The sequence below is a fragment of the Macaca nemestrina genome, chromosome 10 (assembly GCF_043159975.1).
Source record: "Macaca nemestrina isolate mMacNem1 chromosome 10, mMacNem.hap1, whole genome shotgun sequence".
Taxonomy (NCBI): Eukaryota; Metazoa; Chordata; class Mammalia; order Primates; family Cercopithecidae; genus Macaca; species Macaca nemestrina.
The window spans coordinates 130,105,545-130,130,688 of NC_092134.1; the positions used below are offsets into that span (position 1 = coordinate 130,105,545).

Here is a 25,144-nt window from a genome sequence, read left to right on the forward strand (position 1 = left end):
CACTTCACCTCCCTGACCCCCAGGTTTCTTTTTTGCAAAAGGGAGTTCCTATTTCAAAAATGTATTCAGACTTGGAGCCTAGGCAGTAAAAGGTGGGAATGGTGGTTTACTTCATCATTTCAGTAAATTGTCACAGCCATTTGAATTTCAGCTAAAGCGACATTCTCATTTGGACAAGAGATCAGTATCAAGAGACACTGGATAAGAGGGTTCCAAACATACTGTTGAAAGGAGAAAAATCCATTGGTCTGTCATTCCTCTTTTTCTGTGGGGATGCCCTCACCTCCCCAAATGATTTGGAACATGGGTGATGCCACCTTAAGCAAGACCAAGTCGCCTTGGGTCAAGATCTTACAGTTCATGTTACCTTCAACATAGCCAGTCTAGCCAACTACCAGTGCTTTCTTCTGATACAGAGGAGACGGCCTGGCTAGCTTGAGATGTAGGAATGAGAACTTCAAGACCCAAGTGAGAGTACAGATCCATCACATGGCAGCTCTCCTTTGCATTTTCCTCTCCTGACTTCCGATTTGTCTCCTGACAACACCCCTAGTCCTTAGTGTTGAAATGAGAAATTTCATGCTGGGTGGATTAGGCAAGTACAATCTAAACTCTGAAAGCAGGGATTATGGCTGATTGAGCTTTGGGTGCCTCACTGTGTCCAGCAAGTACTTCATCAAGGTTTGCTAAATTCAATCTGAAATCTTTAGGGTCTGCAGGGTGTAAATACTGTATCTAGGTGCTGGCACTACCCAGGTCTTCTCATAAAGAACAAATGAAGAGGACATTTGCAGTTAGGGGGATTACAAAATCATTATTGGTAGTACAGATGGATATCCCTTACCTGAAATGCTTGAGACCAGAAGTGTTCTGGGTCTTGAATTTTTAAATTTTTTTTGTATCTTGGAATATTTGTATATATATGAGAAATCTTGGGGATGGACACAAAGTCTAAACACAAAATTCACTTATGGCTCATATATACTTTATACACATAGCCCTGAAGGTAATCTTATGATATTTGAAATAATTTTCTCTATAAAACAATTTGTGTACATTGAACCAGAAGAAAGCAAAGGTGTTAGGTGTGGAATTTTCCACTGATGGTGTCATAGCATTCAAGAAATTTTGGATTTTGGGGCATTTGGGGGTTTTAACTGTTCAGATTAGGGATGCTCAACCTGTATCTGAATGGGAAATAAAGACTATATTGGAATGAGTGCCTTCTATTTCTTCTTCAAGTGGCTGAAGGTATCATCCTAAGTCTAACTTATTCTCCTGGGATATTGCTTTAAATATAGAAACTCTGGGGGCAAAAGGGAATTTCCCTCCGTAATTCAACTGTAAGATTCTTTGAGCAGTAAGAGACTGAGTTCTTGCACTTGGGTGAAGAGGCCAGACTGAGAGGCTCTAACCCGAGCAACATCATGCCCTGGTCTCTGATTTCATATTCATACAGAGGGATGCAGTACAAATCCCTTTCTCTCCATTCTTAAAATCAGTGGCTTTCATAATACATCAGGTATTTGGCTTAATCTCTGCATTTGAGATCAAATACCAGTCATCTTAGAGGCTGAATTAGGGATCACCATGTCCTACTGAACGCTCTCAAAAGACACCTGCAGTGTGCTGAAATCTGGCAGAACCTCATCACCATTCAAGCAGACTGAGACCCGCTCACCTCACATAGAAGGCCCCTGACCTCCTGGAAGGTCGAATGGTGGGGCACCTGTGACAGTAGGAGTGGGTTGGCTACGCCCGTGTGTCTACCTGTGCTCTGATAAGAGGCAGGGACAGACCAAGGCTGAAGAGAGCCTTGATCAGTTCAATTCCAGTGTCCTTGAACCACAGTCCATCTGTTCGCACCCTAGGTTGGTGTCCTTGTCAGTAAGGCCCAGGGAAAATTCCTCTTGCCTGTGTGACCCAAACTCTACGGGTCTGACTCAACTCAGAAAAGGCTGGGGAGAAGCCCGGGGGTCTGGTAACTTCCCTGGGAGCTGCTGCTGAGGGCACATACGTATCCTGGAGGAGCTGTGAGTTGCTCCCCCAGCTGAGTGGAGGAAACAGAGGGGAACGAGGAGGGGGTGCTTTGTAAGGCAGATCTAATCTGGATTAAAAGAAATTGTATTCCAAATATTGGATTTCTGAGACCTATATTGGAAGAGTCAATTTAGATGGCTAGAAAAGGAAAAAAAAAAAAAAATCTAAAACAGCTTTCTAAAAATATCTGTTATCATCAAAAATACTAAGTGGCACTACCCTCATTTTACAAGATACCATCGATCTTATTTTGAGGTGAAAAAGAGCCACAAATGGGTCCTTTCTGAGACATAGCTATGAAAGAAAGAAAAGTAATGGATCCGAGGAATTTCCTGTCTGCCCAGGCTGGGCAAACACTGATTGCAACTGAGACTGCCCTTTAGGATCCTCCGTCTCCAATGCTCTGTGTCCAGTGGAGACCAGGAAACTTTAAAAAAGGCTAGGAACTGAAAAAAAAAAAAAAAAATCAGGCGAAGGCATGAAACTGACGGCAAGATGGCCTTTGGAATGGAGCAGAGAGGATCTTTCCTCACCAGCCTCTGTTACCTGCTTTGGAAAAATAAATCTCCACGCAGAATATTTTTGCCCAGTTTCTAGACTGCTGGGCCTGTGTGGTCTTTTCATATTTTCCACTTTGCAGCGCTCCCAAGCTAATCCCAACTGCCGAGGCCTTCCAAGTAACTTGGACGGCCTTCCGTCCTTATCTTACGCCTTAGATGCATGGTTCTCACAGTCATCTCAGGGGTGGCTCTCTGGACTAGCATGTATCTGTCTGCAGTACAGCAGCATCTGTGATGATTTTGGCCTCCCTCAGATGGGTGGCCAAATGCTGGGATGTGGGTTTGATTCTGTACTGCTGGCCACAAAGCACCCAGGTCACTGATTCTGTTTAGGTGCCAACAATCCCCAAGACTCTCCAAGAGGCTGAACTCTGTCAGAAGGCATCTGAATCGCAACAGCAGGCAGGGAGGGAGGACAGAGGGGACCAAGGGAAGAACAGAGCAAGAGAGAGAAAAAGAGAGCTCTCCTTTTCATTTTATCTTTTTTAAAAGCATTTTTTTTTTTTTTTCAGCCAAGACCCAACAGTAACAGGAACAAACCTGATCCATGTGGCAGGAAAAAGAGGAACCTGAACCGCTCTGCAAGTATTCTCTTTCCTGACCAGCTGGGCTTGCCGCACTTTGTGAGGTTTGCAAAAAATATATATATAATAGATATATATTTCCATAGGAAAACAACATCGGATGTCTTCCCCTAGATGAATGATGAAGAGTCAAACTGCATGTTCTTAAAATAAAAACAAAAACACCATGAAACTAACAACGGTGGAAGGGTGAGGGTGAGGAATTACAGATGGAGATTCCAAATGAGAAGGAAACGTGACATGCGAGTCCCAGGCTCATGCCCTCTGCCAGAATTCCAGCCCCGCCTTTGGGTGGTTTGTCCAAGGTGCTCCAGGGTCCCTCTTCGTCTGCAAGAGAAGTGTCCCTGCCATTTCTGGGTTGCTTCCTTTTCCACTCTCCTCAGCCCGCCTGCTCCGTCACACCTCCAGCAATCCTGGTGGGCAGGGGCTCCCTGGGCTGCTGGCCCGCTGAGGTGGACTGTTGGTTCCTTCAGCATTCATCTTCTTGGTATATTTGTTCATCCAGCTCCTGGGACTCTAGGTGCTCCAGACGGTCTGTTCGGCCACTCATGATTTCATCTGGGGTTTTCATAAACCTTTGGAAGAAGTGGAGGAGTTAAGAGATTCCATTTTCCTAAAGCCGTCTTCACTCTGAACTCTAGCCTGTGTATAAAGCAAGTCTCCATCATCTTATACAGCTGGAGAGCTACTGAACCCCGAGATTAACGCTAACTTAGTGCAAATTAGGAAAAGGTACCCCTTTCTCTGACTGTCTAAAAAGTGGCAAAATGATTATTTAAAAAGACTAGGACCAGGCATGGTAGCTCAGGCCTATAATCCTAGTGCACTGGGAGGCCAAGGTGGGAAGACAACTTGAACCTAGGGAGTTTGAGACCAGCTTGGGCAACATAGCGAGACCCCACCTCTACCAAAAAAAAAAAACAACAAAAAACCAAAACGAAACACAACAACCTGGGTATGGTGGTGTGCACCTGTAGTCCTAGTTACTTGGGAGGCTGAGGTGGGAGAATCCCTTAAGCCCAGGAGGTTGAGGCTGCAGTGAGCTATGATCATGCCACTGTACTCTAACTTGGGTGACAAAGTGAAATCCTAATTATTAAAAAAAAAAAAAAGTCTAGGATGTCTGTGAGGTAGTGAGCACCCTTTGGGACCGTGTGGTGTATTACTGCATGACCATACAGGAAAGCCTTTGTCCAGACCACGTATATATGTTTCTTTCTTTTACAGGATTAGATTTTACAGACTCACGAGAGCTGTATATCCACTTCCATTCCAGACTGTGAGCCCAGGAAATGGTATTCAAAACTTACATTTCAAAGGATATAGTTAAATGTTAAGTGAAAAATGCTGACAATAGGACAACTTAGTGGAGCTTCTGGAAAATTAGAAAGGCAAAAAAAGAGAGAATCTTTTACAACGTTATCACGGATTCACCCAAAATGACAGCAATGAACCTTCGTTGGTCTGTCTACCTTTGCAACTGGGGTGTACAGCAAGCCTCATCTTCCTGTTCAATGGGTTAAACTGGAAGTGACATCAATGACATGTTTCGACCATGATTTACAATGGCTCAGGAAGGCAGCCTGGTTGCAGATATTCCGCCTGCACTGTAGGGGCACCCTTTCCAGTCCCCCTCTGTGCCTGCATACTTTTCTCTCCCCATATACTCTGCCCTGTACCACTATCTTAGAACTTACATTTTCTCTCATTCATCCATGTGCAAAAGCCTACAAGGACCACTCAACAAGTCAAGGGTACATCCTTTTGCTCTGCTCATCGGGTTCTTCTACCATCTTTACCTAGGAAGCTCTTATTTTCCACTGTTCACCAGTATGAACCCACTGCAGTCTAGTGGTCTAGGCTCTTGTATAAATCATGGCACACGCTCTCCTACACATCTTTAGCTTTTCCCTTATCTGGAGCCCTCCTGACTCTTCTCACGAGTTGAGTCCTACTCATTCTTTGTGTTCTGCCTCCTCATCAAAGAGCTGCTTAATGGCACTAGTCCATGATTTCAACACTTAAACATCCATCTTCAACACTGAAACATCTTGTGAAGAGTACTCACAATTCAACACCTCACTTGATTACATACTAGGTCTTACACCAAGAAACCTTCATTTTGTGGCAAGTCTGGCTTCTAACATTCATTTCCTCAAAAAGGACTCATCTCTCCCTCACGAAGAGCACTATTCCTTTCTCTTACTGAAGATCTTTTGTTGGAAGCCTATCAATCTTCTGGCTACTACTGCTTTTCCTGCTCATTGTTGGCAAACTTCTCCAGCAGTATGATCTGTAGCATCTGCAGTCTTTCTCCTCTTTTATCCCCTAACTAAAATTTCTCCCTCCACATCCGAAGTCAACAAGGAGCCCCTCTCAGCCAGCTCCACAGATGTGCTGTGCTTGGCCCCCCAAACTACCCCTTTCTTCTTTTGACGACTGTCCCATATTAAGCTTCTGATATTCCACACCAGGCTGTCAACAAGCATTTATTGAAAGGTGTAATACAGAATGATAAAAAATAGAACCCTCTACCTTCTAGGAGCTTATAATCTAGTTGTCGGAGAGAAGGGCTTCACACATGTTAATTACAGGCTGAGCATCCCTAATCCAAAAATCGGAAACACTTCTGGTCCCAGGCATTCCAGATAAGGGATACTCAACCTGTATTAAAAATATAAATCATGTAGTTGCTCTAGCTACTCCGGAGGCTGAGGCAGGAGGATTGCTGGAGCCCAGAGTTTGAGGCTTCAGTGAGCTATGACCACACCACTGCACTCCAGCCTGGGCAACAGAGTCTCTAGAAAAACAAACAAGTTGGCCAGGCACAGTGGCTCACATCTGTAACCCAAGCACTTTGGGAGGCCAAGGTGGGCAGATCACTTGAAGCCAGGAGTTCGAGACAAGAGTGGCCAACATGGCGAAACCCTGTCTCCACTAAAAATACAAAAATTAGCCAGGCATGGTGGCAGGCACCTGTAATCCCAGCTACTAGGGAGGCTGAGGCATGATTATTATGAGAATTGCTTGAATTCAGGAGGTGGAGGTTCCGGTGAGTTGAGATTGTGCCACTGTGCTATAGCCTGGGTGACAGAGAAAGACTTTGTCTAAAAAAAAAAAAAAAAAAAAAAAAAAGGAAAGAAAAGAAAAGAAAAAAGCAAAAGCAAATCATATCCCTTGGGGGCCCAAGGGAACCCAAGCGATGATGGAAGATGATAGCTATGTGTGTTGGAGCAGCCGAAGAAGGCCTCATTCAGGGCAATAGACTTGAGGTTGAGCCTTGAGGGTATAGGTATTAAAAAGGCAAAAGTTAAAGGAATCGTATTAGTGTTGTAGGGCAGCTGAAAGTTTGTATTATGGTTTCATGAGGCAGAGGAGTGGACCAGAGACAGAAAGACATTGTTAAGTGAATCCCGATGCGAATCATGAAGTCCAGACATCAGCTTCCACTGCCAGGGAAGCCTTTGCCTTTTTCTCATCTCCCAGATCTCATGAAACTGCTTGTCATTGAAAGACTCCAACCTGGGACCTTCTGGCAACAAGCCCTGGGAAATGTAGTTCCCAGGCTTCTAGCCTCTGCAACACAGAATAGAGTGGGAATGGTGCTGAAGAGCCAATGGTCAATCTAGCACAATGACTGGGATACAGGAAAAGTCAAAGGGAACTCTAGTTTCAAAGTTGGTTGCTTCAAACAGCAGTGATGCCTCTGATGAGTAAAGAATTCAATAATTCTGGGTGGAATTTATTTTTTCTTTTTTTCTTGAGATGGAGTCTCACACTGTTGCCAGGCTGGAGTGCAGTGGCGCGATCTCGGTTCACTGCAACCTCCGCCGCCCGGGTTCAAGCAATTCTCTTGCCTCAGCCTCCCAAGTAGCTGGGACTACAGGTGTATGGTACTACGCCCAGCTAATTTTGTGTTTTTAGTAGAGATGGGGTTTTACCATGTTGGCCAGGATGGTCTCGATCTCTTGCCCTCGTGATCTGCCCACCTCGGCCTCCCAAAGTGCTGGGATTACAGGCATTAGCCACCACGCCCGGCCTCTGGGTGGAATTTCTAATCTGAGATGAGTTTCTGTTTTGAGGGTGTCATGTCTGAAATACTTAAATGTGACACTTAAGTGGACACAGCCTACAATAAACTCTTGGACATTCAAATTTGGAATTTCAGGGAGATTTTAGAGTTGGATGTAGAGATTTAAGAGCCTAACCACTGAGGTGATAAATGAAGTTGTGTGTTGGGATCAATTCATCCACAAAAAAGGTATAGAGTGGGAACAAAGGGAGCCAAGGACTGCATTTAGGTTGAAGGATGAAGAAAAGGCATCAGTAGAGCCAGAGAAGGGAGCGTTCTTTTTTTTATTCCTTCTATTCTGTTTCCCTTTCTTGAATAGCCTTTCTCATTTCTTTTGAAGATCTTAATTGCTTTTACTATTCCTAAGTTACCATTCCTTCCCAATGCTAAAGACCAGGTTCTCCGCTCTTTCCAATAAATTAATCGTATCAGCGAGCTCATCTGTTCATACATGCTCATCTGTTCATCTGATACATACAGGTAGGTATCACTTCCTACCTGTATACAGATAATTCACAATCTACATCTCTAGCCCCATCTGTCACTCTCTTCTGTCCCACCTGCCAAAACCCATCACCCAAGGTTGTGTTTGTTGATGTCACTTCTACCAACCTGCACTTGGCCCCACTAATGACTACTACCAGAACCAGAGGTCTACTTCTACATCTCCTGACTGGTCCTTCAGATCCCTCCTTCTTCTAATTCTTTCTCCTCTCTTGCATAGTACTTGGAATCACAATCTATGTGGCAGGCTAACTGGTTATCTATGAGGATAACTCATTATGAGGAATTCTGGAAAGAAAAATTCTAGTACAGCAGCTTGTAGACTTTTCTGACTATGATGCATTATAAGAAATAGAAATGTATTTTACATCATGACTCATCACGTACATACACACCTGGAACAACATTTTCATGAATCAACTGTCATTCTTGCTACATGTGATGCAGTCTGGCATTTTCAGCTCTATCCTATCCTATTTTTATTTCATTAAAAAAAAAAGCTGTGATGGACCCATTCAATCTATTTCGTGACTCACTGTGGGTCATTACCTGCATTTTGACAAATACTGGTTCAGAAAGTTGCCTTACAGGGTTGGTAACCTGGAAGTCTAGGGTTAATTCCTTGTTTTGCCATTGACTTTGTGCTTTTAACTACACCGGACTTTAATGCTACATAATATTATTTGATCACTGCGTTATTTTAAAGGTGAGTCAGATTCTGTTCATTTAGTTTTGGCTTTATTACAGGACAGACGTAAGTTAAAAAAAATAATTTCCTTAAATCCTAACACACCAGTACCCGGTATCCAGTTTGTAGCAATGATTGGCTTTGGGTATCCGATAGGCAGGTAGAGATCTTAACAGTCTCCCCCCACTCCCCGTTCTTTAAAGAAAACAGCATCCTCCCAAAAGAAGGAAAGGAGAAAAAGGAAGTGCTACCTGAACAAAAGCCTTTGTCCTGGCTCCTTCCTGATAATGTTTAGTTTGTAGTAGTGGCGCAGGGCTCTGGACATTTTCTCATAGGTCATGTTTGTTCTGTTCTGTTTGTTCAAAGGAGGAAGGGAGAAAAAAAGCACAAAGACACAATGAAATGAACCTCAGAAAAGGCACTGGGGGAGCTATTAAAATAAAAGCTCTTCAGCTGCTGCCTGTGGCCCTGCCAGTTTGAGAAGCTACCTGCTAATCTGCTGCCTTCCAGGCACATCTGTCCCCACCGTTTAGCTTTTTATATTCCCTGTCACCAAGGTTTACTCCTAAGGTGAATCACCCTTTGTCCGAAGTCCTGGAGCCCTAGCTAATAAAACAGATCCCATAGCAGCCTCCCTTATTTCCTTTTCCCAAGACTGCTCTCTGCTCCGCCTAAGGAATTTCCTGCAGGTTCCCCCTATCTCTGGGTCACCCTTCACCTTCTGACCCACACAGCATTTCTTTTTTTTTGTTGCAATGACCTTTTCTCAAACTTGTGTTTCTGGTCTGTCATTTTAAGGAAGACAATTTTTTTGTTTAAATTCCTGTTGTGGAAGCAAGAATACAGTGGTTCTGGGCCTGAGGCAATGGTACAATGTGGGAGTAGCAGAGGGATTTTTCTCAGTGACTCACACATGGAAGTATCTGTCAGTGGGGCCTTGCCATATTTGGTCATGGTCTGCATTACCCACTGCCTTCTTAGAAGGCTGCAGGTCTGGGCACACCTGGCTGGGCCTCTCTGCCTTCTCACTCAGCAGATCGAGGTTGTGCCACCACCGTGCCAACATCAGGCTTTGCTTCAGGTCCACCTATCGGCTGGCCTGGATCACGGCTACCCACTTTTTACATCTCCACACTTGAGCAGTCTTCCTTACTGCAAAAGACTTTATTCAATGCCATTCCCTCCTCTCAGTTTGGAAAATTGTGGGGCAAACTTCTTGCATCGCTTGCTTATAAAGGGGATGTTTTACAGCCAGAATGTAAGTATTTCCTATGAAGAAATGGGCTTTGGGGAACATGGGAGTTTCTAACTGAGCAGAAAAGAAGTGGCACTTCCCAAAGGTCCCCTGTGAGTCACAGAGTCTTGCCGTACTTCCCTTTTACCCAGTTCCTAACAACAGTGGAGGTGGCGGGATCAGGTCAAGGGGAGTGGAAACAAGAGTCACTCATGATGCAGCCCAGTAAACCAGGATATGGGAGTTAACGGGCACCTGATGCAGCCCAGTAAACCAGGATATGTGAGTTAACGGGCACCTGGTCTCAGGAACAAATGGAAAGATGCGTCTTTAATTATTTCCTTCCCTTTGCAACTGCCTAATTGCTTGCCTAGCAAGGAATAAACTAAATAAGTATGGGCAGATGTAAAAAGCAGAAGACAGACGATTATCCTCCAATCCAGGGATAAAGACTTCATTTCAGCACTAGTTTATGGAGCAGATATCTGCTGCCCTTTTACCTTATGGTTTCCCCACAGTCGAGCCAGTCCGTTGGGATCCACTATCCGGAATATTTTGGATTCTTTGTCCTCCCATCGGATGAAGTTTTCGTACCGGCTGTCAGAAAGCAACTGATAGACGTAATCCCAAAGCAGTCTACAGTCTACAGAGGAAAAGGGCAAGAAAACACCGTTGAAAACGTTTCTTGTTGAGTCACTAACCAGAAGAATCAAAAAACAATCCAGCAACTGCTTCTGCCTAGCTTGGGTTGACTGATTGTCTAACTTCCTTGTTTTACAGGGAAGGAATGAAGGCCCAGAGAGAGGGAGGGAGGTCCTGTTGTGTGACCTTTGACCCACTGGAGGCCTCAGAGATGATCCAGGCAACAGCCTCTCTCCACAGACGATGATACAGTGACCCGGAAGTCCACAGTCGTGACCCAAACTTAAACCTGGGCAGAGCCCATGTGAAAGACGGGAAGCAAGTTCTAACTGTGAATGAACGGGCTCTGAATGTGTGTTAAATGCAGCCTGGAAGGCGAAAAGGGTGGAAAGAGGGTCCTGATGTTACAGAGAGAGCTGTGTGGTAAAAAAATAGTGGGATGAAAAGATTATCCTGGTGTTGGTGGGAGACGGATGGATAAAGATGAGAAGGCTGGGGTAGGCTAAAAACACAGCAAAAACGAGTGAGGAGTGAAAAATGGTGGGAAAAGAAAAATTATGTGGCTTGGTGACTCTGTGGGAACTGTGGCTAGCATGGTTTTAAAAAGAAATACAGATATGCTCATTCTATCACACTTTGGAGGCTTTTAAAAAATGTTTTGGTACAATGGATCATGGCAGAAAGCAGCCCAGTGCAAAAATCACTTTCTCCATTTGCAGAACTGATGTTTGAACACTCAGTCAGGCAATGGATATTTATTAAGTGTCAAGTGATTTAATATGGCCTAGGCATGGTGTTGGGCCTTGGCTTTCAGCTGTGGGTTAGTAAATTAAAGGAGAAGACATGGCCGGGCGTGGTGGCTTATGCCTGTAATCCCAGCACTTTGGGAGGCTGAGGCGGGTGGATCACTTGAGGCCAGGAGTTTGAGACTAGCTTGACCAATGTGGTGAAACCCCGTCTGTACTAAACATACAAGAAATTAGCCAGGCATGGTGGCGTGTGCCTGAAATCCCAGCTACTTGGGAGGCTGAGGCAGGAGAATCGCCTGAACCTAGGAGGCGGAAGTTGCAGTGAGCCGAGATCGTGTCACTGCACTCCGGCCTGGGCAACAGAGCGAGACTCTGTCTCCAAAAAAAAAAAAAAAAACGACGACGTGATGTGCGCCTTCCCCTTGTTCTAGGACTTTCTGGATGTGTGCTATGAAGGTGTGTGGTTGCCCCCCAGCAGAACCTGGAGAGGTAGCTGGGGACAGATGTGTGCCTTCTGGGTTGAGTTAAAGGTTAACTGGCCTCCAGATGAGGAGAAGCAACATCAATTTCCAGGTGTTCACTGCATGATTCTGGAAATGCGCACTTTTTATAGGCACTCGTCAGAATGGCTGGTGATGGAAGATCCATTACTAAATGCCAAGTATGAACTCAGCACTTTACCTGTATTATTTCTGATCCTCAGAGAGGTTGAAATAACTTGCCTGAGGTCACAGGGATTTGCACTCTGGACTCCTGCACTACAGTGTTCTTTCTTTTTCACTTTGGGCGAGGCCTGGGCCTGGCACATTTGAAAGGGGAGTGTCCAGTAGAGACTTGGAATATTATTACAGCCAATACATCTGCATTGCAGAGAAAGACATACACCCTTCTCTGGGGGTATATTTACAAGGGGAATTCAGTTGGGCCACCCTGAACATGTTTGTTAATCTTCCTGAGGTTCCGTTGCCTCACTTATGAAGTGGGAATAACAGCACTTACTTTACGGGATTACTGTATTAGTGATAATGGGAGGGAAGAGAAAGTAGTAAAAATAACAACGGTATTTAGTGGGTGCTATTTGTGGGTACTGTGCTGTGGCTTCGACGAGCCTGGTTACATCTGACCCTTATGCCACCTTATGAGGCAGGTGCTGTTGCTATTCCTATTTTATAGACCAGGAAGCTGGGGCTGGGAGGGTTTGATGATTTACTCAGAAGGATACAGCTTATGAATGACACACAGGATTCTTGGCTCTGTATGACCCCAGAGCCCATGCTATGACACACTTCCCACTGCAATTTCTAGTCTCAGAGAAACTCGTTAATGGGTATACGTTCGTAAAATCTTAGGGCTTTGCAGAACAAAGTACACCTGCTCAGTGTACCTTTTCTGAACTCCAGCATTCTCTTTGAACAGCAGAAGACACCGGCAGAAAAATGTGGCATTTTCCAGAAGCTTAATCTTTCAAGGAACTACCATTAAACGTACAGCGACCCTAAATCTTTAGTATCCCTTATGGTATCCTTTCTTCTGTATTATCTGTGTTTAAACATTAATGTAGTATGTCACTGATTGTGTTTTGGAAAAGGACAAGTGGCCTCCTTCTTAAAACAATGACACCATAGTCCTGGAGTGTGAACTCCATTCTAACAACAGAAGCTGTCCAGACACTTCTATTGCCCACCCCATCTTGCCATGGCTGCATTCTGTATTGCCAGAGGACGGGCTGAGGTAGGGGGTGTGGAGAAGATGAGTATCCCCGGGCATCATAAGTACCTTGAGCAACCAGTGTCCTACTGTAGACTGAGAATAATCTAGCTCATTTTTAAAGCATTTGAAAGAGGATGATTCTAGTTTCTAGGCAAAGCAGCAAAAAGTGGCGAAGTGTCTTTTTCCCTTGCAAGCATCTTCTTGTCTTGAGTCACTTTCACTATAAAGGGAAAATAGAGATCTGCTGTGGTCTGAATCTTCATGTCCTCCCCAAATTCATCTGTTGAAATCCTAACTGCCAAGGTACCTTTGGGAGGTGATTAGGTCTTGGGGGCTCCACCCTTGTGATTGGGATTAGTGCCCTTTTAAAAGAGGCCTGAGGGAGACCCCTCACCCTTCCACCAAGTGAAGACACAGCAAGAAGGTGCTGTCTATGAACCAGAAAGTGGGCCCTCACCAGATGCCTCATCTGCCAGGGCCTTGATCTTCCCAGCCCCCAGAACTGTGGAGCAGTCCGTGTCTACTAGGTATAAACTACCTGGTCTATGGCAAGTTTGTCAGAGCAGCCTCAAAAGGACTAAGGCCAGAACTCAGCTGTGGCTTAATATTTCAGTGTTTCTCCTACTATCAAATGGCAGATATATTTTAATTTTCCATAATCTCTTCCAACTGGAAAACATCTGACAAAATCAAATCTTATCACATAAAGTGCCTGTAAATTAGGGCTGGGCGTGGTGGCTTATACCTATAATCCAAAAGTTTTGGGAGGCAGAGGCGGTAGGCTTGCTTGAAAGCCCGGGAGGAGTTCAAGACCAGCCTGGGCAACATAACGAGACCTCATCTCTACAAAAAATTTAAAATTTTTCCGGGCGTAGTGGTACATGCGTGTAATCCCAGCTAGTTGGGAGGCTGAAATGGGAGAATTGCTGGAGCCCAGGGGTTTGGGGTTGCAGTGAGCCATGATCAACCCACTACGCTCAGCCTGGGCGATAGAGTGACAGAGTGAGACTGTATCTATAGGGGAAAAAAAGCCAGTAAATCAGGAGGAACAAAGGCAGTGTGTGTGCAACCCCTCCCATGTCTCCCTATAGGTTTACAATCATTTTCACTGCAAATAGGCCGACGACACCATTGGATTCCTCTGGATTGGGAATGTGATTTTCTAGTGTGTTTATTTTAATAAATTTCAGCAATTAAGAAACTACCTGGTTGTCTTTTACAGTTTGATATAAAGACATTTTGCCCATATGAAGGTGACTGACATCATGGCAGCCCTCCTGACTCTAGGCGGAAGGCACCCCACTCAGAAGCCTACCCTAGAGCTAAAACAAAGCGGAGAGTTTTCCATCCACAAGCATGGGGGTTTTCACTGCATGTTTCTGTTGCTTCTCTTTTACTGTAATGGTACGTTCCACTACTCACCAAACAGTGAAATGTGAACCAGACCATTTCTCCATGTAAGGGCTTAACCTGCGCTGGGCTACCATGTTGGTTTTTCGGAGGCGTCAAACCGGGACCTAGAATGTTATCTACTTATCAGATGGCAAAGGAAGGGCAGGGCTTCCAGAGAACACCGTTTCCCTGTGAGCTTCAAGAACATTTGTATCCGGCGAACTTTTTCCTTTCTTAAATGTGAAAACAACCCCAAACAAGCTGCCAATCGATCATTTTAAATGACATTTAATCCAGCAAAGCCAACTTTAGCTGAGTAATAAAAATATGTTGACATTCAGGACATATTGAATTACTCAGTCACTAACGGAGATAGCAGTAGGAATTTTGTGGCATAAAGCAGTTGTTTCAAGCTCAGAGTATAAGTGGCTTTTATAACATTATTGATTGTTTTGTTTCTTTGGTAAAAATGATGCCTAGATGATAAAAATAACTGCCTGACCACACAACAGATTTTTTTCCTTTTTTTTTTTTTTAAACAATTGACATTCAAGCCATGTCAGTTATTTTTGTTTCTAAGATTTCTATTAAATAAAAGGCAGATCCTCCTTAGGTTCCTAGATCCTTTAGAGGTGGTTGTCACGGCTCACCTGGAATTTTTCAGCCTTTTCGGAATCCATGTCTGCATAGATACAATGTTCTTTGATCATCAATGTAAATGCATAATACTATATAATAAAGCGCACCACACTCTATAAATAGAAGTTCATTCCACTTCAAAACACTGGAACATATATGTATAAAATGTTTTTGGATCACAAGGTATTAATTTTAAGTGCATTTTTCTTAAACTAAAGGGCTTTCTTCTATCTCAAGGCACATGGATATTTTAAATAAATTTCTACTATTTGCATTTTCTTGTCCAGGAGAAGTAGTTTATGAAAGTGTTTAGCCCAAGTATAGTTCCCTCTCCTTCCTGCTGGGTGAGGTACCCTCGGTATCCGCAGCTAAAGGCATTGTAAAAAATCCCTTCCTGTGGTTAAGGAGAAATATTTTCACTCCCACGTCTGTCTCTTACCAGAGACTCATTGTATAAACTTATTGAGCAGAGATTGTAAAAAGATGGGCAATTCACACATCACCAACATGGTTTCTAAAGAAAAAAACCACACTAGACAAAACTGATGCTTAAAAAACTTGAGTAGGCAAGTCAAATTATTGACATAGGGAATATTTAATGATTATGGTTAATTTAAATTTCAGGAAAGCCTCTAAGAAAGTCATTTTATGTTGTTTTAACTGCCCAAGTGGAATTTTAAAGAAGGCCTGGAAATGACAGTCCCATGGGTATAATTACCAATGGAGAGACTGCGTGTCCCTGTTACATTCTTTGAAATTTATTACCTAAAAATTAATATGTTTACTTCCAGTTCAGCAACAAAACATGCAAAGTACCATACGAAATAAAAAGGTGCTACTAGGCTTTACAAATACGGTTCTCAACTGGGGGCATTTGGCAATATCTGGAGGTATTTCTGGTTGTCACGCTGGGGTGGAGGGTGCTCCTAGCATCTGGTAGGTAGAGGCCAAGGATGCTGCTAAATATCTTACAATATACTAAGCAACCGCACAAATTACTATTTGGCCCAAATATCAAGAGTGTTGAGAAACCCTGCTTAGAGAAACACGGTTTGCAACATTCAGGGGGCCATCTGCTGCTTGGTTTTTTTTTCTCCTCCTCCTTCATTCTAGATCAACCATTACCTAGAAGCAGAAAGTTGGTCACTCCAGTGCAGCCAGGTGTGTGTTGACACGCAGAGGTGTGTTTACAATGGGCAACTGCTTGTGCTTTGCCGTGGCTCAGGAAAACAGAAAACATATGTGCACAGTGGCACGCTGCGGGAGGGAGAAGTGGAGGCAAATAATACAAAAATCTATGCTTCCTGGCTTCCTAGGGCAGAAAAACCACAGCTGCAAACGAGGCTGGACCTTTTCACCTCCGATTACATAAGGTGTGGAGGAGGCTAGGAAACACCAGTATCCGAAACTCGCACCCTGCAGCTGAGATCCAGCTCGCAGCCAGAACCTAGTAAGGCCCAGCCTCTGCTTTGCTCAGGTGTGGGTGCAGCCTGGGAATTCACATCCGGGGACTGCAGAGAGGTAGGGACTCTGTATTACAGCACTGTGCGCCCTTACACAAACTGGAATTTCCAGTCTCCTCAAGCCCCTTCTATTATTTTCCACTCAGCCACCATGCTGTTGATGTTTTTTATCTTTTAAAAACATTGTCCTGAAACTTCCTCCTCTTTTAGGGCTCTTTGATTTCTCAGTCGTTCACACTGAAAATAAAGTGCCGTGACTCAGCCGCTGGGAATATTCCTGCTGGAGTGATGGCTCCTCCCCTCCCCAGTGCTCATCTTATTAATCCCCTCCAAATATGGACAGCAGGCAAAGCTTCAGGGAGGGGAAGCAGGAGCACGGAAGTAAATCTCCCAGGAAATAAGAAAATGGAGGTGGCCTTGAAGGGCACCCCTCACAGGCCTTCACTGTCAGTGCCCTGCGTGGCTCCGCAGGCAGTTGTGCTGGCTGCACCCACAGCTCCTACACAGTCCCTCTCAGATGGACAGGCTGGCAGCTCAGCAGTGAGGCAGAGTGGGGGCAGTAACTCGTAGCAGTTGACCTTCTTGTGCCATGCATTCACACGTTGTCTCATTAACAGTCAAAAGAGCCCAGAAATGGGTTCTCAATATTACAGATAAGGAAAGGAGGGCTCAGGGACATTATGCACCTGCTTGGGAGTCAAGAACTGGATTCCAATCCTGCTGACCTCGCAGTCCAGGCTTTTGCCACAGGCCCACTACTGCTTCCCTAGGACGGTTCCAGGCTGTCTGTCTCCAGGAGCTCTTGAGGGTACTGGGCTACAGAGGTCTACAGAAGGGCATCTCCCAGAGGTAGTGTGGGAGGAAGCGGCTCTTTCACCTGGTACTAAAACTCTGGAATCCTTGTGGCTTCTGGGGACATCCCACAACCCTATCTTTTCTTTCCTGCAAACACAGATATTTATGCACAGATGCATGTGTGCGAAGGTGCACATGTGTCTGCATGCCCCACACCTTCCAACAAAGGCCGAGGGCTGAGACTTGCCCCCAGCACTTCCATGCAGTCCCTTCACACTTCTTGTTTATGAAGTCTTTTAGCCGTCAAGGCTGCTCCTGAGGCTCATGTACAAAATTAAAAAAAAAAAAATGTCCATAGGCTTCCTTCGAAACAAATTCACAGCAGCATTAAACACTGTGGGAGGAAGTGGAGACGGAAGCAAGATGTCGGAATACAGTGACTTCTCCCGGTCCTTGAAGCCCCTGAGGACAAGCCTCAAACTGCTTTCTCTGGAGTTTCATACTGTTTTCTTCATCTTGCTTCAGAGGCTTCCCGAACTGAATCTCTGTATATATAATTCATCCAGTCAATAAAACAAAACCAAGAAAGTACACTGTTTGGCCGGGTGCGGTGGCTCAAGCCTGTAATCCCAGCACTTTGGGAGGCCAAGACGGGCGGATCACAAGGTCAGGAGATCGAGACCATCCTGGCTAATCCGGTGAAACCCCGTCTCTACTAAAAAATACAAAAAAACTAGCCGGGCGAGGTAGCGGGCGCTTGTAGTCCCAGCTGCTCCGGAGGCTGAGGCAGGAGAATGGCGGGAACCCGGGAGGCGGAGCTTGCAGTGAGCTGAGATCCGGCCACTGCACTCCAGCCTGGGCGACAGAGCGAGACTCCGTCTCAAAACAAAACAAAAACAAAAACACACAAAAAAAGAAAGTACACTGTTTTAGTTGGGTGACAAATAAGACCAAATTGATATCTCCCTGATTAGCATCTTTTTGTTTCTGTTAAGGATGTAACCTTGAGAGATAGTAAACGTATTTTTTGAAGTCCCAAAAGGCTACCATTAAAGATTCCAAGGATTGCTGCAGAGTGTGTTCTAAGAGCGTTAGGAGTGAGGAGACCTGGAGCTGAGAGGAAATTCTGTGTCTTGCCTGCTGCAGGATTAATGACCCAATTGACCAGTGATAGCCTCACAAATCGAGAAGTTCATGTTCACAAAGATGGAGACTTTCAGCAAAAGTTGTGAGATAAACACAAGAAAGGTGATACTCTCTATTTGGGCAGGCCATGGGCTTTAAACACCCAAATCTGTACAGATTTAGGTCCCCACTTTTGGGTAGCAAATGAGGGGTTATGAAATGAATCGATTATGAAACAATTCTCAGTGTACCAAGGAATCTTCTTCCTCAGCAGAGTTTTGGATTAAGGCCAAGGAAGAGATCTGGTGGCTTAGGTTTTAACGGAATTAAAGTACTTGAAGAGAAAACGAAAATGACTGAGAAGTTTTCTTTTAAGATTTAGCTGTCTACAGTCAAAGTAGGAGCTTAGTTTGTGTCATGGCATAAAGCAAGAGGACGTTGCCTTCCACCAGCAAGGATACGAACTTTGGCATTCAGAGATGCAGTGCCCTATCATCTAGAACAATGCCTGGCACATGAGCAGACTGGCAATAATTTCTGAATCAATGAATGAAGAATTATATAATCCAAAGTGCAAATAAATCATTTCTTTTACTTAGCTGTATTTTATTATGTTAATACTGTTTTCGTAACTATGCTGGTTGGTCTGAAAATATAGCCTGCAGTCCAGAACCCGTCTATTCTCTTACATAACTGGTTATTGTTCCTTCCACGTGTCTTAAACACGCCTTGTCATCTAAAGTGCAAATAATTCCTTGAGAGCAGGGGGACTGTTTTCTAAGCCTGCATCCTACATTGCACCTATGATTCCAAGCTTACTGAACACCGGGTATACAAGGTTGCAAGGCAGAGAACATCAAATGTTTTCTGTAAAGGGCCAGTTAATCAATATTTTAGGTGTTGCTGGCCATGCAATCTCTGTTGTAACTACTCAACTCTGCCACTGCAGCATGGAAGCAGACATAGGCAATACCAAATAAATGGGTTTGGCTGTTTTCCGGGAAATCTTGATTTAAAAAAGACAGATGGTGGCTGGATTTGGCCCACAGTTTGGGCCACAGTTTTCAATCCTTGCTCTAGAGTCCCACACCAGAAGGCAACAATCGTTTTGGGAAGGACGCTGAACAGAAGCTCGAGGCTAGACTCTTGATGTATCTGAATCTCAGTTCCTTCACCTGTAAAAGGCCCTTCTATGTTTGAAATCAAGTCCAAATAAGGAATTTCCATACATACTGAAAACATGACTCACGGGTGACTACAGTCACACCTCAGCCACCTACAGGTGCTTGTGTCCAATATACTTTCTGACTTTCAAACACACTGGTGGGACACAAGCCAGTAAAACTTTTGTAGGTAAAGTTTTAGAAGACTGACAGATGCTTTCTGCTAGGCTCCTTGCTCCTAAATAGCCCGTTCTTAAAGATACCAAGTAGAAAACAAGCATAGAAGAAGCAACTTTTTCACTGTTCCATACACTATTGGTTGCTGCATTCAAAACAGACCCCAGGCATCTTGTCTCACTCCGTCTTGTGCTAAACTCTCTCTCATAAACACTAGCCATTCCAACCTAGTAAACTCTTAATAACACTTCTCCTTATCCTTTGCAAAGTAAGTGACACCTTTAAAAATAAGCTACGTTATATTTAAAAAGATGTCATTTGTGATTTGTATTTAAACTGTCAACCACCTACTGAATTTCCTTTCTTGATTATTTTAGTTTTTCCATATGGTAAATACCTAACAGACATACATTTGCATGTATCTTAATTGTACGATGGGATTTCAGTGATATTAGATAATGAAAAGAATTTATGAAAAATTATATATCATATATATAAAAACATATATATACACATATGTATTTTTTTTGAGACAGGGTATCACTCTGTTGCCCAGGCTGGAGTGCAGTGGCATAATCTTGGCTCATTACAACCACCACCTCCCAGGCTCAAGCGATTCTCCCACCTCAGCCTCCTCGGTAGCTGGGACTACAGGTATGCGCCACCATGCCTGACTAATTTTTATATTTTTTGGTAGAGTCGGGGTTTCACCATGTTGGCCAGGCTGGTCTCGAACTCCTGACCTCAGGTGATCTGCCAGCCTCGGCCTTCCAAAGTGCTGGGATTACAGGTGTGAGTCACAGTGCCCAGCCTGAAAAATGATAGATTTTTAAATGACCTCAACAGACCTCAACTTGTAGATTTACATTTCTACCTGAAATAGAAAAAACACACTGAGCCTTATCTTGCTTTGCTCCTGGTAAGTTTTCTCCATCTGGAATGACCTCTTTTTCTCTAATCTCCACTTGTCCACATTCTAAGCATTCATCCAAGCCCAGCTAAAAGCCAGCCCTCCACGTAGCTTCCCCTGACATCCCTACTCTGACTGCCTGCGGTACTTAACAGGAGCCCTTCTAAGATACATGTCACGTGCTTTGCTTTTATAGTTAACTGTGCTCAGTTCTTTCATGATAAAGACTGTGTCTTATACCTCTCTGTCCCCACCCCGTTATTGCAGCACTATTCACAATAGCAAAGACTTGGAATCAACCCAAATGTCCATCAGTGACAGATTGGATTAAGAAAATGTGGCACATATACACCATGGAATACTATGCAGCCATCAAAAAGGATGAGTTTGTGTCCTTTGTAGGGACATGGATGCAGCTGGAAACCATCATTCTTAGCAAACTATCACAAGAACAGAAAACCAAACACCGCATGTTCTCACTCATAGGTGGGAACTGAACAATGAGATCACTTGGACTCAGGAAGGGGAACATCACACACAGGGGCCTATCATGGGGAGGGGGGAGGGGGGAGGGATTGCATTGGGAGTTATACCTGATGTAAATGACGAGTTGATGGGTGCAGCACACCAACATGGCACAAGTATACATATGTAACAAACCTGCACATTAGGCACATGTACCCTACAACTTAAAGTATAATAATAATAAATAAATTAAAAAAAAAAAAAAAGAAGTATTACCACTTAGAAGGAGGAAATTCAAGACGTTTATCTTATTTTACTATGGCATGAACCATTTAAAAAAAACTAAATAAAAATCCTATAACTTTTACCTCCAATCTTACTATCAAAATATTTACTTATTATATCATCAAGATGACTCCTAAGAATTATTACGACATAATTTTTAAGAGCGTTATTGAAAATATGTATAATCATCCTCTACATAATAAATACATGCAGATGCATTTAATATAGATATTATTAACACAATTTAAATCAATAAAGGGTTTTTATTCTCTTTAAAAAAAAAAAAAAAAAAGAATGCAGAACAGTGCCTTATACACAGAAGGTGTCCAAATGCATAAATCCTAGGGCACCTGAACAAATCACATCTGAATAGTAAGAATTTAGCTTCGTTTTGTGATCCACATTCATGAGTACTATTTGCATCTATACCCTCCAGCTATAGTACTCATCAGTTTGACATTCAGCAGCACCTTCATTTCTTTTTGTACTGTGCTCATTTAAAAAGCTTTAAGGAGCTAAGTTTTCTCATCTAACAGCTGCTTTATGGAGATTTAAAGGCTTTTTATGGCTGTTCAGTAATGACAGAACTTTTACATTGTACACAGGAATCACCCGATGAATTTCACCTCCAATAAATAGAATCAATTTTACAAGGATCTGAGGAGTCCAGAAAGATATCAGAAGAATGGAGTACACATATGGTTATCCTCAAAGAAACAAAAGTGCCTAAAACTTGTGTTTTCTTGGGAGGGTTACAGAATCAAGACTGTCAGACTACAGACTGGCAGAGCTGGAAGGAACTTTAGGGACCATCGAGTCCTACCTTCTTCAGAGAAAAACAATGCCTTTCAGAGGAATGAGTTAAATTTGGATTTGGTTAAATTAGTTAAAATATACACTGGGAGACTTAAAAACTTTTGAATATGGCATTATTGCATTGGTAATTAGTTTTAGGACACTGTCATACTGAAGGAGTTAATGCATTCCCCCAAAAGATCGAGGCCCCAAGATTATTTTACATGAATATTCTGACTTCCTAGAGCCATCAAGAAAAGTACATATTGCCTATTTCTGTGTGCCCTTGAGAGAGCGGGCATCCATAGACACCCAGGCTCATCATCTGGTGGGTGCAGTATTCTACCAAGCTTCCTAACTGATGAGGCTGCATCCATCATCAAACACTGATATTGCGGAATGAGATGAAAAAAATAGTAGTATAGGCTGGGTGCAGCGGTCCACGCCTGTAATCCCAGCAATTTGGGAGGCCGAGGCAGGCAGATCACTTGAGGCCAGGAGTTCAAGACCAGCCTGGTCAACACGGTGAAACCCCATCTCTACTAAAACTACAAAAAATTAGCCAGGCATGGTGGCATGTGCTTGTAATCCCAGCTACTCAGGAGGCTGAGGCATGAGAATCACTTGAACCTAGGAGGCAGAGGTTGCCATGAGCTGAGATTACATCACTGAACTCCAACCTGGGTGACAGAGACTCTGTCCCAAAAAAAAAAAAAAAAGTAATATAATTTTAAGAGACTAATATTTTGAAATTTACAAACCTACTAAACAATGGAAAAATAACTCCTCAAGTCTAAACCATGTATCTTTCTTGATTCATGGGCTTATGGTAGATTCCCAAAAAGTGGTGAAGGCAGTGTCACCTGGGAAGTAGACAGGAGAGATCTTGGGAAGGAAGCCAGGCCCATGAGGGCAGCACTGCGGACAGCAGCCATGGGGCAGCAAGGGTTGTCCTGCACACCTCGGTCACAGGGCCCCTATCTGACCTTGGCAAAGGCCTTTGCCTCTCCAGGGCTCAGTTTCCTTTGTGGTTTCCCCTGTACAAATGACCCTTCTACATAAGATGAATACTGCAGTAATGAGCTACCTTAAGAGCGGTCCTGAGAATTATAAACAAGCAAAAGGTATCTGCAAAATGTCAAGTACTGCTGCACACACCATACAAGAAACAAGACAAGAGGGTATATAGACAAGAAGGGTATTGCCTGGAAAGCACAATGCGTCATTTACAGAATTCACAGCAATACACTGACCTCATCCTCCTTCTCCAATTATCTGGGGAAATTCACATGTTTTGCCTAAGCTCTTTGCTTCCTTATCTACTATTCTTTTTTCCCCAGTTTTATTTGTTCATTTTCTGATTAAAACAATCTAATGTACAGGTAAAAGCGGAGAGATCAATATTAACCCCCATGCATCTATCACCCAGACATATAACCACCAGCTAGTGATGGCTAGCCTTGTTTCATGTAGACCCCACCCACACCCCACCCCCTAACTCTGCAGGATCATTTTGAATTGAATCCCAAACATATATCGTTTCCTTTTTCATGGCTTTTAAAACATGTAAGTAATTTCTGTTTGTCATTTTATTTTCTTGATTCAACATCCCTGATGTAAATTATTTGTAATAATGAAACTGAGGCAACACTGGTGGTGCACTTGGGGCCAGAGAAAAATCTAGACACAAATGATTTAAATAAAAAAGGGACAGTACTGGCCGGGTGTGGAGGCTCATGCCTGTAATTCTAGCACTTTGGGAGGCCAAGGTGGGCAGATCACGAGGTCAGAAGATCGAGACCATCCTGGCTAACATGGTGAAACCCCATCTCTACTAAAAATATATAAAAAATTAGTCGGGTGTGGTGGTGGGCACCTGTAGTCCCAGCTACTCAGGACGCTGAGGCAGGAGAACAGCGTGAACCCAGGAGGCGGAGCTTGCAGTGAGCAGAGATCGTGCCACGGCACTCCAGCCTGGGCAACAGAGTGTGAAAAAAAAAAAAAAAGGGACAGTACCTCAAGGCAGAGGTAGGCTTGTAGGAGCCTGTTATTCCATTGCCATCAGCATGGCAGCACCCTGATGGTCAGCTGGGACTCTGACCAGGTTCTGGGCTCAGGGAGGAGGGGGCATTTCTCTCCTTTCCCTGAACAGGTCTGTTCTCTCCTGCCTCCAGGTCTCCCTCCCACTATTGAAAGCACAATCACTTCAGTGTCACACTCTCTCCCCTGCAAAGCCTTGCTTGGTCCCTCCAGTCAAAACACACCTTCCTTCTGCTTTGTTTCTACAGCACTTCATTACTCCAGCAGACAGTAGGTGCTCAATGAATGCTGGTACATAAAATGAATGGGAAATGGGGCTTACTTCATTCTGCCTTATATCTTAGTGGTTTTCACCTTTGTCTCCCCCACTATATTCTAAATTCCTCGGCGAAAAAGATATTGCATGTTAAATCAGCTCTGTATCCTACTCCTAATGCATTTATTTGTACACAGCAGGTGCTCAACAAATATCCCACTAATGAAGTAATGCACTATGAAAAGAGCTAACCTTGTCACATGGTTAGAGGATTAAGCTTCTGAAGAATGAGTTCACGTAAATTATGAGCATCCTAGGAAACAGACAATGTGTAGATATTTTTCCCACTGGTTTCCATTGGTTTCTTCCCTTAAGTAAGCAAATTTGGGCCTCTTATCATACATGAAAGAGAATCTGAGAGTGGTTTGCTCTGTCAAATGGCCCAGCAACACCTGCCTCCAATACCATAATCCTGTTTTCCTCTCCTACCCGCTCCCAAGGTGAAGGCTGCACGACGTTACTGCTCGCAGGATGGAATTACAGGCCTGAATCGGAGACAAAGCTTCTTTTTGCTATGTCTGGTCATTAATTAGCTGCTGGAAACTTCAGGACAGGGCCATTAGCATGCTCATAAACCTTTTATTTTAAATGTTTTCGCTTAGCCTTGATTCTGATGTGACTCTCCTTGTAAGCTGGACGTAGGACATTTGTTTCTTAACATTTCTGAGGCTCATTAACTACTCGATCCCAGCGGCTCATTAACCAAGCCATTAGGGATTTCGCCTCATGCAGGCAGAAGCCTCCACTTGCCCTCACAGAGCCTTGGAGGGCGCCTAATTGGGAATGGTGCGAGGCT

General features: G+C 43.8%; 1 protein-coding gene across 5 annotated transcripts in view; it reads right to left on the reverse strand.

Moving 5' to 3' along the window:
* Positions 1–363: 363 nt before the first annotated feature.
* The window catches only part of LOC105482230 (ETS variant transcription factor 6), a 248,433-nt gene continuing 223,652 nt past the window's right edge, over positions 364–25,144 (reverse strand). For all 5 annotated transcript variants that reach the window (XM_011742260.2, XM_071072192.1, XM_011742263.2 and 2 more), the window contains 3 exons: positions 10,183–10,325; positions 8,700–8,800; positions 364–3,759 (listed from right to left, as the gene is read on the reverse strand). In XM_011742260.2, the coding sequence (XP_011740562.1) occupies positions 3,654–3,759; positions 8,700–8,800; positions 10,183–10,325 (350 nt within the window). In that variant the 3' untranslated portion in view covers positions 364–3,653. The remainder of the gene's footprint in view (positions 3,760–8,699; positions 8,801–10,182; positions 10,326–25,144) is intronic.